The sequence below is a fragment of the Elgaria multicarinata genome, chromosome 8 (assembly GCF_023053635.1).
Source record: "Elgaria multicarinata webbii isolate HBS135686 ecotype San Diego chromosome 8, rElgMul1.1.pri, whole genome shotgun sequence".
Taxonomy (NCBI): domain Eukaryota; kingdom Metazoa; phylum Chordata; class Lepidosauria; order Squamata; family Anguidae; genus Elgaria; species Elgaria multicarinata.
In genome coordinates, this window is record NC_086178.1 from 47,658,863 (window position 1) to 47,675,650 (window position 16,788).

Here is a 16,788-nt window from a genome sequence, read left to right on the forward strand (position 1 = left end):
CAAAATTTTGCCTCTGTATATCACTCACTGGATTGGATATGTGTTAGGAGATTTCAAGAAGAGAATTTGCTCATTGTCTGTAGTACCCCTGCAGTGCTAAACTATGCAGTGAAATTTGTACCCCGACAGAGTCCTGTTGGGTTTCTCATTACTTATTTGGAGGATTTTTTTTTACCAATTTGCACAGTGATTGGTATAGGTCTAAACATGCTATTCACCCAAGCTTTTAACCTACTTCCTGATATTTGAAAGTCAAATCCATATCTAGCTTAATAGTTTGCTTAGCAATTACCCTAAAGGAAATACCAGTTTGGAGGGATGAGCAAGCTGTTTCAGGACTTGTGGTGTGGTGTTGTCATATTGACTCTTCCGGCATGAACTACACTGGGCCATTTCCTTCATTCTTACTTTCCAAATTGCATCCATACAAAGTGAAGTGTTAAGCAAGGGGGTGTATCTGAGGTTACTTTTACAATAATGCCTCTTTTAGATGTCACTGGAGGAAGCAGTGTCTCCCCTGCTGTCCTTGCAGAGTCAGTCTCAAACCCAACGGCTTGCTTGCACTGCAGTAAACTCTCCTCACTTTTCTTGTATGAATTTACAGGGACATTCTTCTGCCTTTGGAAGCAGCTGGACTAGTTAGTCAGGGAAGCAGATCTGTGAGCAGTAGTAGTAGCAGTATTTGAGTTGAATCTGAAAGAGTGCTAGCCCATGTCCACCTGAGGGGAGGGGGTGGAGTTCTTCTCTTGCAGCAGCCATGCTGGGTGCTGTGATGCAAATTCAGGCTGTTGCTATATTCTCCTAGACATCCCAGAAGAGCCCTGCTTGTCTGTGGCATGAAGAATAGAGATGCAACGGAGAAAGAACAAAGAAGATGACAACTTGATCACAGATGACCAGAATCTCAAGGAGACCACTTATGGAAGCTTAAAGACGAGCTCTGAGCCAAAAACTAAAGAGTACATTTATGAAACTTTAGCCTTAGGCTCTGAGAAAAAGGTACCATTGTCCAGTTATGAAACCCTAGCCAACAACCCTGAGCATAATACACAGGATGCCAAGTGCTCTGGGCCGAATACACAGGATGACAAGCGTGGGACGCTAGCCATGAGCTTTCTTGAGGTTCCACAGGTAGGCAAACAATTGTTGTTTTTTGAGTTGTGAAAGGCACACAGCTACACATAGAAAATCTAGGCAGTGTATTGTTACAACCTAGGCAAATTATTATTATTATTATTATTATTATTATTATTATTATTAATAGTAGTAGTAGTAGTAGTAATCTGGTGCATATGCAGTTAATGGCCTTACAGATAGAAAGGCAGGATATAAATCCTTTAATTAAAGAAATAATGCTGCTACCAAGGTAAAATGATACTACTGCAACCTTCTTCTCTCTGGCCTTCCTTCATCTCACATCAATCCGCTGGTCTCTGTCCACCACTCCGCCGCTAAGATCATCTTCTTGGCCCGCCGCTCTGACCATGTCACTCCACTTCTGAAATCTCTTCATTGGCTCCCAATTCACTCCAGAATCCACTATAAACTTCTCCTGTTGACCTTCAAAGCTTTTCACGGTCTAGCTCCTGCCTATCTCTCCTCTCTCATCTCACACTATTCCCCCGCTCGTGCTCTCCACTCCTCTGATGCCATGCTTCTCGCCTGCCCAAGGACCTCCACTTCCCTTACTCGGCTTCGTCCTTTTTCTTCTGCTGCCCTTATGCCTGGAACGCTCTTCCAGAACACTTGAGAACTACCAACTCAATCACAGCTTTTAAAACTCAGCTAAAAACTTTTCTTTTCCCTATAGCTTTTAAATATTGAGTTTGTTCTGACTCTATACTGTTAGCTTCACCCTACCCGGTGCCTGTTTACACTTCCCTGTGCCTGTTTGCACTCTCTTTCCCTCCTTATTGTTTACTGCAACATTATTAGATTGTAAGCCTATGCGGCAGGGTCTTGCTATTTACTGTGTATAATCTGTACAGCACCATGTACATTGATGGTGCTATATAAATAAATAAAATAATAAATAATAATAATAATAAATAGAGTTTACTTGCTCAGAAAATGGGCTGTGAGCCTCTGAGTTCACTAGCTAGACCAAACTCTGCACTAGTTTACAGATTGATTTGGGAATATGGAGTAAACATTTGTTAGTGCCAACCCTTTACAGTGGTTGCCCAGCTTGCAGGCCACTTCTTCTGAAGTTTTCTGAAGTATCTGTGCAGTAGGTGCACATGAATAATACAGGAATTATAAATAATCCCAGAAGAGCTCTGCTTAAGGACTGCCTGAACAAGCTAGATTTTCCATCTTTCTACTAACATTGGCCTTATTCAGACGTAATGCCACACCATGGTTTTGACAATGAGCCATAGTGGGTCTCAGGTGCAGCAATGAGGAAGAATTTAATTCATTCATTCATTCCATTTCAATACCATCCAATAGCCAAAGCTCTCTGGGCAGTTCACAAAAATTAAAACTACAAGGCACAGCATAAAATATAAAATATGGAAGATGAAAACTGCAAAATAAAATAAAACCAGAATAAAATCTAGTAGCAATACAGAGATTAAAAATACAGATTTAAAACAGCAGAGCTAAAAGACTAGGGTGCTAAAATGTTAAAATACTGGGAAAGTAAAAAGGCGCCAAGAGGAGTACAACATAGGCAACTGATGAACCTCTCTAGAATTCAGAAGCTTTCATTTATTTATTGTGATGTTCAAACTCAGGCAAACCATGTTTAATCTTAACTAAGATCCATTGTAATAAGACAGCTTAAAACCATAGTTTATGTAGGTTTCTTGTTTCAACAGACCATAGTTAATATTAACCACAATTTAGGGTGTGGACAACATGCTAAACTGCAATTAATCTAAAGCAGAAATTAGTTTATCAGAACAAACCTCTTCAGTAGAGACTGTGCTTAACCACAGCTACCTCTGGGATTACTATTTATAATTTTGGTAGTACCCAAATGCTTCCCAGCCTCTCTCATTTATCTTTCCGCCAGCTGCACCCAGAACTTTGGTTACATCAACCGCTTGTCCTTTTCTTGTTTCTGCATTTTTCCTGGGAAAGGTTGTTGTCTTTAAAACAATTGGCACATCTCCTGGAATATCCATAACTATTGGAAAGGAAGGGAGCAGGAGTTTGGAGGAAGCTGTTTTTGGCCCACACAATGAAAGGATATTAGGGCAGAACAACCCCTCCCTTCACCAACCAGCATTGTGATATCTGATCTGGTATAAGACGCCCCTGTTTTCTGGTGGCCGCAAACCGCTGGTTAGAATAATTTACATGATTACTACATTTGACTTGTATATTATTCAAATTAGGTTCTCTGTCTTGGGGAAGAAGGCAGAACAATTGACAGATTTTGATGGGGTTGCATAAAGTGATTTCTAATTGGGCACAACAACTAATTGGTAGCAAGAGCAGATCTACTGTGTGCAGCAAGGTGGAGCAGCAGGGTAGTCTTAGGTCCTGCTTTATAGAGGACAGTCCTTTCTTTGAAGGGCTGCCCAGTCCAAGTCCTGTTTAAAGATAATGAACCACAAGAAGGGAGAGCAGCAGGGGCCTTGACGTTGCCCGCCAAGAGTTAGGACCTGGACAGCAGGCTGAGCAGGCACGCATGCCACAGACTTCTTCCCCACTATGGTGAGATGTACTGTACTTCTTTTTCAATGTTAGTCATTATTTCTGAATGGGCATCTGTACATATAAATTAAGATATGCAGATTTTATGTAGATCTGTGTCTTTTTTTTGGTGAAGCAGTTCCTCTTTTCTGGCAATGAATAAATGGCCGCCCCAGGAAACAGGCTGCTTTAGGCTTTGGAAATTGTGGAAGCAGGGCGGGGTGGGGTATGGATAGACAAGAATTTAGGTCTGAATGGTGAAGTGAGTCTTCTTAAAGCATTGGCCTGATGGGTGTGTGTGTGTGTGTGTGTGTGTGTGTGTGTGTGTGTGCTGGGTGTGTGTGTGCCATTTGGTGCTCTGCTTCAGGCAACAAAATGGGCCTTCATTGACCAGTGCCTTGTTTCCACAAGTGGGACTTGGCCAGCTACGAGGTCCTCGTTGTGAGAATATTCATAGTTGTGGAGACCTGAGTAGTGCCATTGTGTGAGATCCTACTCAGGGATAAAGCAGTGAGTAATTCTGGCAAAGGGGTGACAGACTGTCCAATGGCTCTGCTTTCGTCTTCTTTTGCCAGTTGATTCTGCACAGGTGAGCCTCGTGTGGCACAGAGTGGTAAGCGGCAGTTACTGCAGCCGAAACTCTCCCCACAGCCTGAGTTTGATCCCAGTGGAAGCTGGTTCTCAAGCAGCCGGCTCAGGTCGACTCAGCCTTCCATCCTTCCGAGGTCCGTAAAATGAGTACCAGCTAGCTGGGGGAAAGGTAACTGCGACTGGGGAAGGCAATGGCAAACCACCCCGCTACAGAGTCTGCCAAGAAAACATCAGCGAAAGCAGGCGTCCCTCTAGGAGTCAGCAATGACTCAAGTGCTTGAATGAGAGGTTCTTTTCCTTTCCTTCTGCACAGGTGAGAAGTCTGAGTCCATCTGCTTTCCTACTGACTTTTAGCTTTTGGTTTTTAGTGGAACAAACAACCACCCCCGGTCCGGGTTGTGAAGAGCACTGCAAATTTCTTCAGTGATGAGACATCCAGGATAGGTAAGTAAGGACATAGTTCACCACAGAACACCCAAGCTGGCAGAACATTCCTTTTGAAAAGATACCATTGAAGAGATTCTGCCTCCTGACACCATCCTTTCCATTGTCCTGAGAGCTCATCATTTGTCTCACGGACGTTGGGCAAAGTAGCTAGTATTATATGGCTCCTATCTTTTGCAAAATTGTGAATTTATGTTCTGTTATTTTGGTTACAAGTTCAAAAATAAAATAAAATAGTGTTCAGGAGCACAGTTATTTTCTTGAACAGGAATTTCTATTCCTGACTGCCAGAATTTGCTTAGAGACAAACTAGATTTCAAACTCCATATATCATTTTACCCATGCAAGGGCTGGAGAGAGTATTTGAAGGGGTGAATCAATAGGTGCAATTGTGTGCTTAACCCTTTCCCAACCAACAGATTCTCTCTTGCAAAACCAACACCACCCTAGCCAGTTTAAATGTTTTTCCCCCTCTCAGGCAGGCCCACAAACCATAAGTGAGCCTGGTTGGGAGAAAATTAACCACAGCACAAGGATGGGAAACCTCTTTCAACCCAAGTGCTGAATTCAGTGTGGGAGAAGCTCTCAGAGGCCACATGCCTGCGGTGGGCAGAACTAACCAAAGGGATGAGACCAAAAATACAAAACAAATTAGCATATGTTACTTTAAAGCTCTTTCTGCCTGTAATTAAACCTTAGGAGAAGTATTGCAACCTTTTTGAATGGGGAAAAAACTCTGCAAAATTCAGATAACCACTAAACAATTGGTGGTTGAGGGAAAAAGTGTGTGGCCATCATAGGAACCCGAGAGAGCTGAATTAGGATCCCATGAGGGCCACATCTGGCTCCCATCCTATTAAGGGGATTATAGGGGATAGCATTTGCAGGGGAGAATCAATAGGTGTGGGAAGGGATTAAACACATTCCTCCATCTGACCCATTGAGCCTCTGCTGTAAGTGTCCCCTCCTCCTTTTCCTCTTATTTTGGCAAACGTAGAGCTGTGACCACACACATACAAAGATAATATGTTGTATAGTCCTGAGTCTGCAGCAGAAACCACCTATGCATTTCAAGATTTTATTTTATTTTTATAATGAGGACTAGAATCTTGCTCTGTGTTTGGTATTTATATAATATCTCTCAGAATCTCAAGATTTAATAAGAACTACTCTATATTTTCTGTGTGAGGAGGAAATCAGGAGACTGTCTAGTATCCCCCCACACACACACACACACATGAAAGTATTTATTATTATGGTATCTAGGCAGATCCCAAGTACAATACACCTGACCTGAAACAATTGTAGTTTGAAATGCAGTACATTTTTGGGAGCTGTGACTCAATTGCCCTGGTTTCCTTTCCCTTTGTACTTTTTCTTGTATAGACGATTAGTTTTTCTGGGCATTTTCTGTTCTCTGGTTGGGCAACAGGAAAAGGTGTCAGGAAGTGCAGAGAGTTTTCCTGGTCCTTTTTTACCCTTCCTGTAGAACCCACTGTCCTGGATTCCCCTTTGGTGACTAATCTCCAACTTTGGTTACTGCTGAGAAAACTGCCAATGTAATGTTTGTACTCTCTGTATGCTTTGTCTCAGACTTTATCCTTGTATGGGAATCAGATTGTCAGGATTTGGGGGGAGAAAATGAAGAGGATGGGAATTCAAAACCTAAGCAAAAGAGAATGATTAAAATGCACAAATTGTGGCGAGAGAAGTTTCTGAATAAACTCCAGATTGCAGGCATCAGGATGGAAAAGGTAATCAAACTCTGGTTTTTGTGTGTATAGTGTTGCTTTAGCTTTTTCACTGTATTGAGCTTCTCTACATGAGCAATTTATTGCATGCTCGTGATTGGCCAGTCATAGAAGTTTGTGGGTGCTTTACATAACTCCATAACCTCCAGGATGTCTCCCATGCCTTCCCCCAGAAATCTTGCTTTGAAAAAGATCAGAGATAATGCACGGTTTAAAATTATTGCGGGATCTCACATGCCACTAGATGGCACTATTTCATTTAACTTTATGGAGCTTTGCCAAGAGGTGAAGTTTTCAATTACAAATCATGTAGCCACTGTTGGTCACCATCTGAAGGAGCCATAGTCAACCCAGAAAGACCCCAGAAGAAGAAGAAAATGGTAAGGGTGCAGGGTTTTTCCTTCCACTGCTCAAAATTCTGGAGGTTTTAGACAACTTACAAGGCTGAATATGAAGGCACCGCACCATAAGGGGACAACACGTTATCTCTGCAAATATTAGGTTCCAAACCTGCATTTATATATTTATTTTCTTAAATTATTGATACCCCACCTTTTGCACCAAATCAACCCAAGTGCATTTTGAAAAACATACTGAGACCATTTAAAACACACACACACACACACACACACACACGCCAAGTAAAGTGGCAATAAAACAACTGATGCAATTGGCAGCAAAACCAAATCACCCTAATACAGAAAATCAAACAGCCCTAAATTGCCCTAAAATGGCCTTAACTTTTCACAAGAAAGGAACAGAACATTCCTCCCGAGGAAGGCAGTTCCAAGCCCTTGGTGCCACTGTGGAAAAGGCCTTGCTAGGGTAACACCAGTTTAGGGTCAAGGAGATGCATGCAGGTGAGTATCTCCTGCTTATTCCTTCCCATGCCTGCCAGTTCCTCCTAGCAAATGTCCCTCCAGGCTCGTTTCCCCCGTTTTGCCTTCTTTTCGTTAAACCCTCTCTGGGGAAAGACCAGGATTTCAAAAAATGCTGTGGAGATATGTGCAAGGGAAAGGGTTAAGCACCCGCTCTCCTTGCCTGTTGATTCTCCCCTGCAAATACTTGTGCATTACCATTATGAGACAAACCTGGGATTGGAAGACCCATGTTTCCCTGTAACAGGTAATTCCCTTCCAATAGTTATGTAGCACCATCAAATTTGCCTTCAGTGGTCTCCCTAAACGTCATCCGCCAGGCCTGTGCCTCACTATAACTACGCTTCCACTCACTTTTCCATTTATAAATCTGCAGTCAATAACTGTAAAGATTGATCATGGGGGTTCCTATACAGCACCAATTTGCAGCTGCTTCCCAACCCCCCCAACCCCCCAAAAAACCCTGCAGTATCGCTGCTGCAGGGTGGGATGCTAAGTCTAGATGGCAGGAGGGAGCATGGCTGTCCAGCTGCCATCCTGCTTGTCAAGCCCGCCCAAGTTTTACCCTGCACTGGGAACCGCTCCTAGGAATGCCCCCGAACTGAAGTCACCACTGACAGATGAGAGGAACAACATAGTAGCATCGGAGCAAACAGAAAAATCGTGGTAAAAGACTGCAAGAAAGCACGGTTTCGAAGGTAAAAATCACAGTGTGGCTGGGAGTTGGCGGCTGCATCATTTAAACAATGTAGTGTAACTGCGCAGACCCTACAGGGTTAATAGTGTATACACACCCCACCCCACCCCGGCATAGCTTGGTAAACACCATAACTTGTCTCCGCTAAATTTAACCATGGTTATCACCATGACTTAGAACAATAGCAATTGTGTATGCAGTCTGAGGAAGAGCTCATCTGTTGAAAAACTGGCTTTCTGTTGGCTTCCAGCTAATTATTTAGCCCTGTAATGTATAGTTTGGGCCTCAAACAATATAAAGTATTGTTTGACGTCCAAATTACACATTACAGGACAATAATAGTAGCATAGATGCTAGCGACCTGCATTTCACCCTCAGGCTTCCCTGATAAGGTGTAACTGAAAAATAGCCTCCCAGTGACAGGCTGGGTTTCCCAGACAAGGAGTTTAACATGCCGTTGCCCCGCCTCATTCATTACATTTTACCAGGGGTGGAGGACAGATGTTGTTGCCATCCGCGTGGAATCCTCCCGTGTTTTCCCACTTCTTCTTTTGTCTTTTTCCTTATTGTGGAAAATCCATTAAGGGAGAAAAGATGGCATAGCTGCACAGTGCCTTCTGACTGTAAGCACTAGGAGCCCTTCATCTGGAAGCACCCATCTTCGCATTATAGTGCGTAGGGTGGGAATTTATCCATTGCCAAAGAAGAAGAAAATGCCTCACACAAAAAGAGGACCAAAGATGATGCAGACTTGGCTAACATTTGCATGTAGTAATTGAGATGCATAGATGCAAATTTATAAATAATTACTTTAAACAGAAATACATCTCAACAGGGGAAAGTCTGTAAGCAGGTTTCCTTTGTGCCTGCTCGGTTTACTGTCCAAGTGCTAACTGTGGTTGGCCTCCTTCTTACTGTTCTTGATCTTTAAACTGGACATGGAATGGACACTCTTTCAAATAGAGGATGCTTTCAAAAAGGCCACGTGGCCACCTATGTTTCCTTCCAATGAAGTAGAGCAGGTGCGGGGAGAAAAAACACCAACACAGTGATATGATTTCACACATTCCTCCCCCACCCCACCCATGCACTGCTGGCAGCCATGTGTCTCCCAGTAATGTGTGCCTGACTCTATCTTTATGGCAGGGGTGGGCAATGTGTAGACTAATAGATATTTTGGCCTGCAACCCCCATCAGTGCTAGCTAGCATACCCATTGGTAAAGGATAATTGGAGCTGTAGGCCAAAAGGAGGGCCACAATCTGGAGGGCCATAAGTTGCCCGCTCCCAGTTCACACTGGGAGAAAAGGAATCAAGCTTAATTTCAGCTCAATATTAGCCATTTTAAATAAATAAACTGGGCCATAAATAGAGCTGGGAACAGCAGCGCACAGTCGTGCAGAGGAACTATCGCCAGGCCTGTTGCAGTAGCGAGGATATGTCTGTGCCTAAGCACTGGGGATTGCTGAGTGCCATGGGAAAGCTACTTCTCCCTCTGGGAGTTACTACAGCTCTGCAAGGGGATATGCATCAAATAGGGTGATCATATGGACAGGAGGACAGGGCTCCTGTATCTTTAACAGTTGTATAGAAAAGGGAATTTCGGCCAGTGTCATTTCTATGCACGCAACACCTGGTGAAATTCCCTCTTGATCACAACAGTTAAAGCTGCAGGAGCCCTGCCCCCTTTTGTATCTGGTCAAGAGGTCAGGGTGCCTGCAGCTTTAACTGTTGTGATGAAGAGGAAATTTCACCAGGTGCTACATGCATACAAATGGCACTGGCTGAAATTCCCCTTTCTACCCAACTGTTAAAGATACAGGAGCCCTGTCCCACTTTCCATTTGGTCACCTTATCATTAAAGCAACTCCAGGTAGCTGCTTGATCCTGATTCTTCCCATCTCCTCCCATTCTAGCATGTGGCCCAGTATGAGAAGAAGCTGGTGCACTTTATCTTGCTGAGTGCTCCCTGGAGTGTGCTCTGTTATTACGCTGAAGATCTCAGGCTGCGGGTTCCTTTGCAGGTAAGGATGTTACTCAGCCTAATGCTGTTGGCTCAAGTGTTGCTCTCTACTTAGGCTGTACATTGTGCTTTCGTGTAAACTAGTAGCAGGGGAGGTGGGCATTCTCTGCCCCCAGTTTGCATTTGGTGGTAATGGATGTGTGTGGTGTGACTATATATTTAGATGTTGTTCCATAAAAAAAAGGGCTCCACAAAAAGAACTATTGAATTGGAGAGAAATAGATGCAAGAAACCTTTTCTGTGACATCTAAGGGGGATTCTACACGTCGTACTGAGGGCGCCCCCAGTGCGCCCCCAAAGCGATCGTGTAGCTTGCCTGGAGAAGAGACGAGGAAGAGGCCGCCTTCTTCCGCCGAGCTCTCCGACCCGGCCGGCGAGGAGGTAGGTGGGTGGCGGCGGCAGCGGCAAGGACGCCTCTTCCTCGTCTCTTCTCCAGGCAAGCTACACGATCGCTTTGGGGGCGCATGGAAGCGCCCTCAGTACGACATGTGGAATCCCCCTATATGTTTATACTCGGCTGTTTACTAAATCCTGCCATGTTTTTTTAAAATGTGGTTTAAACACACACACACGCATACACGCACGCACCTGCAGTCTGAAGTGGCATGTAGATCTGGCCTCAAAGCCAAACTGGGAAATACATTAAATTCATGAATGCGTTTAATGTGTCTTGTTTTTACTTTAAAAATGACAGCTGCCAGGAGTGTGTATATAATCAAGATTGGGACTGTGGCATGTGGGCAGGGTGGGTAGAACCCCTTCCACCAAGTTACGGTACCAGTGAAAACTCTTCCAACCCCCAAACAGGTATTTCCCCTGGGTGGGGTAATGGCAGCTTCCCTCTCAAGGGAAGTGGCTGTTTTTGTTGCTGGGGGTGGGGGGAGTTCATTGGGTCTGCAGCATCAGGGGAAAGGGTTGATCCCTCCTTTCCATCTCCTCCACTGCCACAGACCTAGGGCTTTCCCCATGGTGGCTGCAAATCTGTGCTGCGTCAGTTATACGATGTCTGTGACACAACCGCAGCTTTGCAGCCACCGAAGAACTTTCCCACAAAGCTGCGCATGTGCATTGAAAAAGTCGTGGACTTAATCTGACCTTTTCAATGGGAGCAGCGTCAGTATGGCTCTTCTGCCCTCTGATGTCTCTCCGGGGCTATTCTGGTGCCAATCCGGGGGTGGTCCGTGGTGGAACGTGACTGGCAATTGGTCGCCTTCCACCAGGAAGAGGGCAGTGGCGGCGGTTTCAACTCACCGCCATGAAGACAGCTCCCTAGTCTTGATTCACCCAGCTTATTTTTAAAGTAAAACCAAGACATGTTAAAATGCCTTCACACACTTAACGCGATGTCTAGGTTTGCCTTTAGATTCTGTTTTTTTCCAGATGGTGGTCAGATACTGGTGACTGTGAGCCTGCTGCCTCACTTCTACTATTTCAGCTCAGCTAGGGAGAATTTGTAGACCTGCTCTAGATTAGATTCAAACAAGTGGGGACCCACAATCATCTGTGAAGGGTGGGTGAAATAGGCAGGAGGGAAGAAGGGAACCTTAAACCTTCTCTTTCTCTCCACCCTTTTCATTCTGCCCACTTCTCTCTAGGTAAGGGACTGCTCATCCCCTGAGCAAAACACCCAGCGGGCTCAGGGCTAGCCGCTATGTGGTCTCCTCTATTGCCAGGGACATTTCCCAGAGGCTGGAGGGAAGCGCATAGGCGCTCTCTTCAAGCATCTGTGGGTTGTTTGTTTTGCGGGATTGGTCAGGGTAAGTGATGCAACTGATCAATCCTCCACTATTTTTCTGAAAGAGCAGAGGGGATTCTAACACTGACCCTCCCCTGCGCACACACACATCCAATTTCCATCCTTTGTAGTTGAATTAACTGAAGATTGGAGACAAATTAACTGCACACAGGCAGCTGATACACAGGTGAAGAAAATAGCTGCTTTATCTATTACGTTAAATACAGTTGGAATGCAATGGGTGCGGAGCCAGTGTGGTGTAGCAGTTAGAGCATTGGACAGGGACTCAGGAGACCCGGGTTCTGTTCCGCACTTGGCCATGAAGCTCACTGATTGACGCTCAGCCTAACCTACCTGACAGGATTGTTGTGAGAATAAAATAGAGAGGAAGAAGAAGATGTACACTGCCTTGGGCTCTTTGGAGAAAAGACAGGATATACATGTAACAAACAAACAAATAACTGCCTCAACTCTTTTGTGCATCTCTGCCTCTGTTCTTGGTCTTAACAGATCTCTACGTTTTGTCACCTCCTGCTTGTTTGTATGTATGTTAGCCTTCCCAGAATGGGGGAGGCTGCCTGATGTGCCTTATTTCCCTTTCCTGTGTCACTTGTATGCAGAGTGCTGACCATGTGCCCTCCGGCCTAACATAATTCTCTGTGACTTTATGCCCAGGTTGCGCCCAATCAGGCTGGCCTCATGAACTGGTCTCACAGGATTCTGATTAAACTGGGCATTCATAATCTGCTTTTTGATGAGGTACCTGACCTCCCCGTGGATTACTACACCTGCCATTTTAAGGCAAATAAATTAGCCTGGTAAGATTTTGGAATTAGTCCTTGTCTCTTAATCTCCCCTCTCCCCCAATTGGAATAGTCTGTCTGTCACATACACCACAACCACTAGCATCCATTTTCCTCCTCCTTTCTTATTATACTTCAGTGGTGTAATGATACATTTTGAAGGGTTGAACCCAACCGCTATAACACTGCTCAATATCCCATTCCTCTTGAATCTACAGTAACAATATCGCAGGGAAGATTAGTTCATGAGTTCCTGCCTGTCCTACTAAAATAATAGTAGTGTCCATAATCCTTTAATGATCTCTGCAGTCCTCTGCGGAACTACAGATTTTTTTCAGTGTGGTACTTCTTCCTGTCTTCAAAATTGGGTCCCAGAGGTCAGAGCTCTCCCTGACTGTGCCAATATCAATAGTAAGTTGGTGTGTGGAAAGAATACCTAGGTGTGGCCAGTGGAGAACAAAGCCTGGGCTGGGAAGCATCCCTCCTCCCTTCTTACGGGCTCTGAGGTTCATGTTTCTCAGTAAAGTTTTCTTTCCAGGTTTCTTGGGAGTGATCGCCATGACACCTTCTTCAGCAGCACACAACGGCACAGAATAGTAAGTCCGGAGCACAGGGTGAGGCAAATGCAGGCCTGGAAATAGTATGCAGGGGGACTTGTCTGCTTCTTGAGTGACCTTGACAGGCTTAGCCATCCAACCAATATAGTTACCAACCATGGAGGCTTAGGGCTTGATGAATTTCACCATATATGCGTAGGCATAGAAGCTGCACTGCAGTTAGTGGGAAACCAAAGAAGAAGAAAGTTCAAAAAAATTGAGAGTTGGGGTTGAAAGCAAAAACAAAAAACAGTTTCCTCAGACATTGTATAGTATGATGATCTATAGAATTTTCCTGAATGTGAGGTAGAGGAGGTGATAATTTGGCATTATGAAAAGAAAAAGAAAAGTGTGAACCTTGTCCTCCAAATTAAAGAACAACTAGACTGCTGATCGTGAGAGAAGGAAGCATCTATACCTATAAAGCTGAAGGTATGTATGCCGGTTTGTATGTCCAGAAATGTTTACCTACTTCCAGATGAGTTAGAAATTAGAAATTTGGCACACTGATAGGTCTGGCAGTACAATGTACCGGAAAAAATCTAAGAACATGAATGTTTTGGTTTAAAGTATTTTTAAAGAATTTGCTAATAAACATAGGCTTACTCTTATAATTCCCAGCATGCCTTTGGCGGAACTCCCAGCATGCCTTGGGTGGGAGGCCAGACTTACTAGTCTTTGTGAGAAAACACTTTGTATAATCATACTAGCTGATATACCCAGCGTTGCTCAGGTCTTTGAATAACGTTTATAACGTTTATTTGATAAATAAGAAATTTCTGTGACTTATTCATCTTTAAGTTGATAGAAGTTTTTTTTTATTTTGGTTGAGTTAGTAAATTACGATGTGAGAATAAAAGGAAAATTGTGTTAATAAGAAGGATCTATTTCTCAAGGACTGAGTGTTCAACCTTTGAACCTACACAGAGCTGCTTCCCTATGCTTCTTGTAAAAATAAAACTCTCCTACCAGCTTAAAGATGAAGAAGTCACAGCTATATTTAGGTTGTTTTTTTTTTATCAAATACACGTTATTCAGGGACCCGGGCAATGCTGGGTATATCAGCTAGTGTGATTATATAGCCAACCACAGTGTTGCATATTGTATGGTAGAAAGCAAAACATTAAAAACAATAGTGGCGCAATAGTGGAGCAATGCTATTGCAGACTTACCTTAAGGCTCAGATTTAGAACAATACGGTTAGGCTGATGGCTGCTAACTGTGGAAGTCAAAGCGCAACTCTCTGGAACTCAAGCGCAACTCTCTGGAACGTCTTTCTGCTTCCCTTCAGCTCTATGAGATCCTGGCCACCACATCATACGGCGACCCGAAGGCAGGGCATGTTGGGATAGAAAGGCTGCTGAATGAGGATGTCTTCACAGCTGCATTCCCATTGCACGATGTAAGTTGGCAAGCATTCTGCCCTCTCTGCGTTCAGCTGGGATACATAGGAATACCTCGGCCATAGTTACACCAATAGGCTGTACAGCTGTCCTGTATGAGCAGCTGTACATTGTTCCATCTAGCTTTCCCCAAGCTGGTGACTTCCAGATGGGTTGGACTGCAACTCCCAACACCCCAGTAAATGTGATGGGAGTTGTAGTCCAACACATCTGGAAATCACCAGCTTGGGCAAGGCTGATCTAGCCCAATACTGCAGAGATAGGATACATAGCAACTGTTCAGGCCTAACTGGGGGAGAAGGCTTGCTACCAGGGCAGGACCCTCCTTTTCTAGGATGCATGAAGCTTTCACCACACCATGCTTGTAGGTCTCTATATTGCTATCAGGCAGCCCAGCCCAACCGTAGCTCTCCAGATGTGTTGAACTCCCATCATCCCAGCAACAGCTGGAGGGCACAAGCTTGGGGAGGGCTGTTGCAGGAGTGGAGAGCCAGTGCCTCATTCCAGTTAGTGCAACATGGTCATCGCTGTGGAGATGCTCAGTCCCTGTCAGTGGTGACGCTCAGTACTCAGGATCAATGCACTACACTCTTTTAAAAAGGCTTTTTGCCTCCCTGGGATCCTTTCTTTATACCCCTAAAAAGGGATGGGGAACTGGTGGCCCTCCAGATGTTGGTGAACTGCAGTTCCCATCATCCCTTGCTGTTGGCTATGCTGACTGGGGCTGATGGGAGCTGCTGTCTTCCAACTTCTGGAGGGCTACACATTTCCCATTCCTGCCTTAAAACATCAGGCCTGTTTGGCTTGCCTTTTCCTTTCATTGCTCTGCCCTTCAAACAGGATAAAGATTCGCAGGGCTCACTGGGCTTCCAAAATTTGAGATCTGCTGTATTTGGGGACCTAATTAACTGTTTGCTTTATAAACACATCCGAAGATTTGATGTGGCATATTTTGGGAACCCTGGATTAGAGCTCATGAATAACTTTGTCTGTGTGGTAGAGCATCTGACTAGATTCCCACTTTTCCATCACTTAGGGCACAATCCTATGCATATTTAGACAGAAAAGAAGTCCTACAACAGACAAATCATATTCTTCTAGTTTAGTTTTGGGATGTATCTATGATTTTGTGTAAGAGTGAACAGTCTCAATCTTCCTAAACTATTTTTGCTGTTACGAATGAGCAAGTATTTCATGATAATACATTTTAATCTTGATCTATTTATGAATGCTAAAAACGATCCATTATTGTATTTCATAAAGATACGTTAAAAGAGTCCTCCCCCTATCTGGTGCCCTCCCAGTGTATTGGACTGCAATTCCCATCATTCCCAGCCAGCATGGTTGTGGAAGGCTGTGCTAATGTACAATACCACACTTGCTAAACAAATGTATTCTCTGTGCCCAAAGGGTCCCTACAAGATGCCTTCAGAGGAGATGGCTCCCCCTCCGCTGAACCAGAGACAGATTCTTTTCCACTATTGGGCCCAGTGGAGTAAGTGGAAGAAGTACCAGCCCTTAGATCACATCCGCAGGTACTATGGGGAGAAGATTGCTCTCTACTTTGCCTGGCTCGGTGAGTACAAGCTGCCTTGCGTCCTCTCCCTACATCTCAAACTTTGGCTCAGTTCTGACAACACATTTCTCCATGGTGTTTTTACACCACCATTGAGAAATGTGTTGTCTGGTGGGAAAACTCCACCCCATGGTGGAGGGTTTTTTTTTTTTTGGAAAACACCCCATGCTGAATATCCATGCTGTGCAGAGGAGAGTTCTTGGAGAACCATTACGTTGCGTATTTTGTGGAGGGCTCTGTGGAGTTTTCCGTTGTGTCGACTTTTCCCACTGGCTACAGAGTTCCCTGGCAAAAGCAGCGAAAGGAGCAAGTGCCACTCTAGGAGAGCCGCCAGGATTGGGTTTTTTCCAGCAATGGCTGATGGGATATCATCGGGAGGACCAGGGGAGGAGAGAGGGTGGAGGAACTGTCGATCAGATGTCGCAATGGATTTTACTCCACAGTAGCCCACACTCACACAACAGTGGAGTTAGAACATGTTGTGTGGGAAGTACCTCCTAAAAACTCAACGGCTGAGTGGAGTTTTCTCACTGCATTGACCAACGTGTTGTCTGAACTGAGCTATCAAGGCCACAGTGGTACTTTGGTTCTTCTCTCTCAGTGGAGGAGGTCATCTTTAAATAAGTTACTCCTCCTCCTGGCTCTAC

General features: G+C 44.4%; 1 protein-coding gene across 1 annotated transcript in view; it reads left to right on the top strand.

The window, feature by feature from the left end:
• The first annotated feature begins 824 nt into the window (after nucleotides 1-824).
• Nucleotides 825-16,788, top strand: part of ANO7 (anoctamin 7) — a 43,088-nt gene continuing 27,124 nt past the window's right edge. Inside the window, exons 1-8 of the mRNA XM_063132265.1 lie at nucleotides 825-1,131; nucleotides 4,605-4,680; nucleotides 6,274-6,434; nucleotides 9,922-10,029; nucleotides 12,439-12,581; nucleotides 13,105-13,162; nucleotides 14,454-14,564; nucleotides 15,976-16,141. Of these exons, the coding sequence (XP_062988335.1) occupies nucleotides 850-1,131; nucleotides 4,605-4,680; nucleotides 6,274-6,434; nucleotides 9,922-10,029; nucleotides 12,439-12,581; nucleotides 13,105-13,162; nucleotides 14,454-14,564; nucleotides 15,976-16,141 (1,105 nt within the window). The 5' untranslated portion in view covers nucleotides 825-849. The remainder of the gene's footprint in view (nucleotides 1,132-4,604; nucleotides 4,681-6,273; nucleotides 6,435-9,921; nucleotides 10,030-12,438; nucleotides 12,582-13,104; nucleotides 13,163-14,453; nucleotides 14,565-15,975; nucleotides 16,142-16,788) is intronic.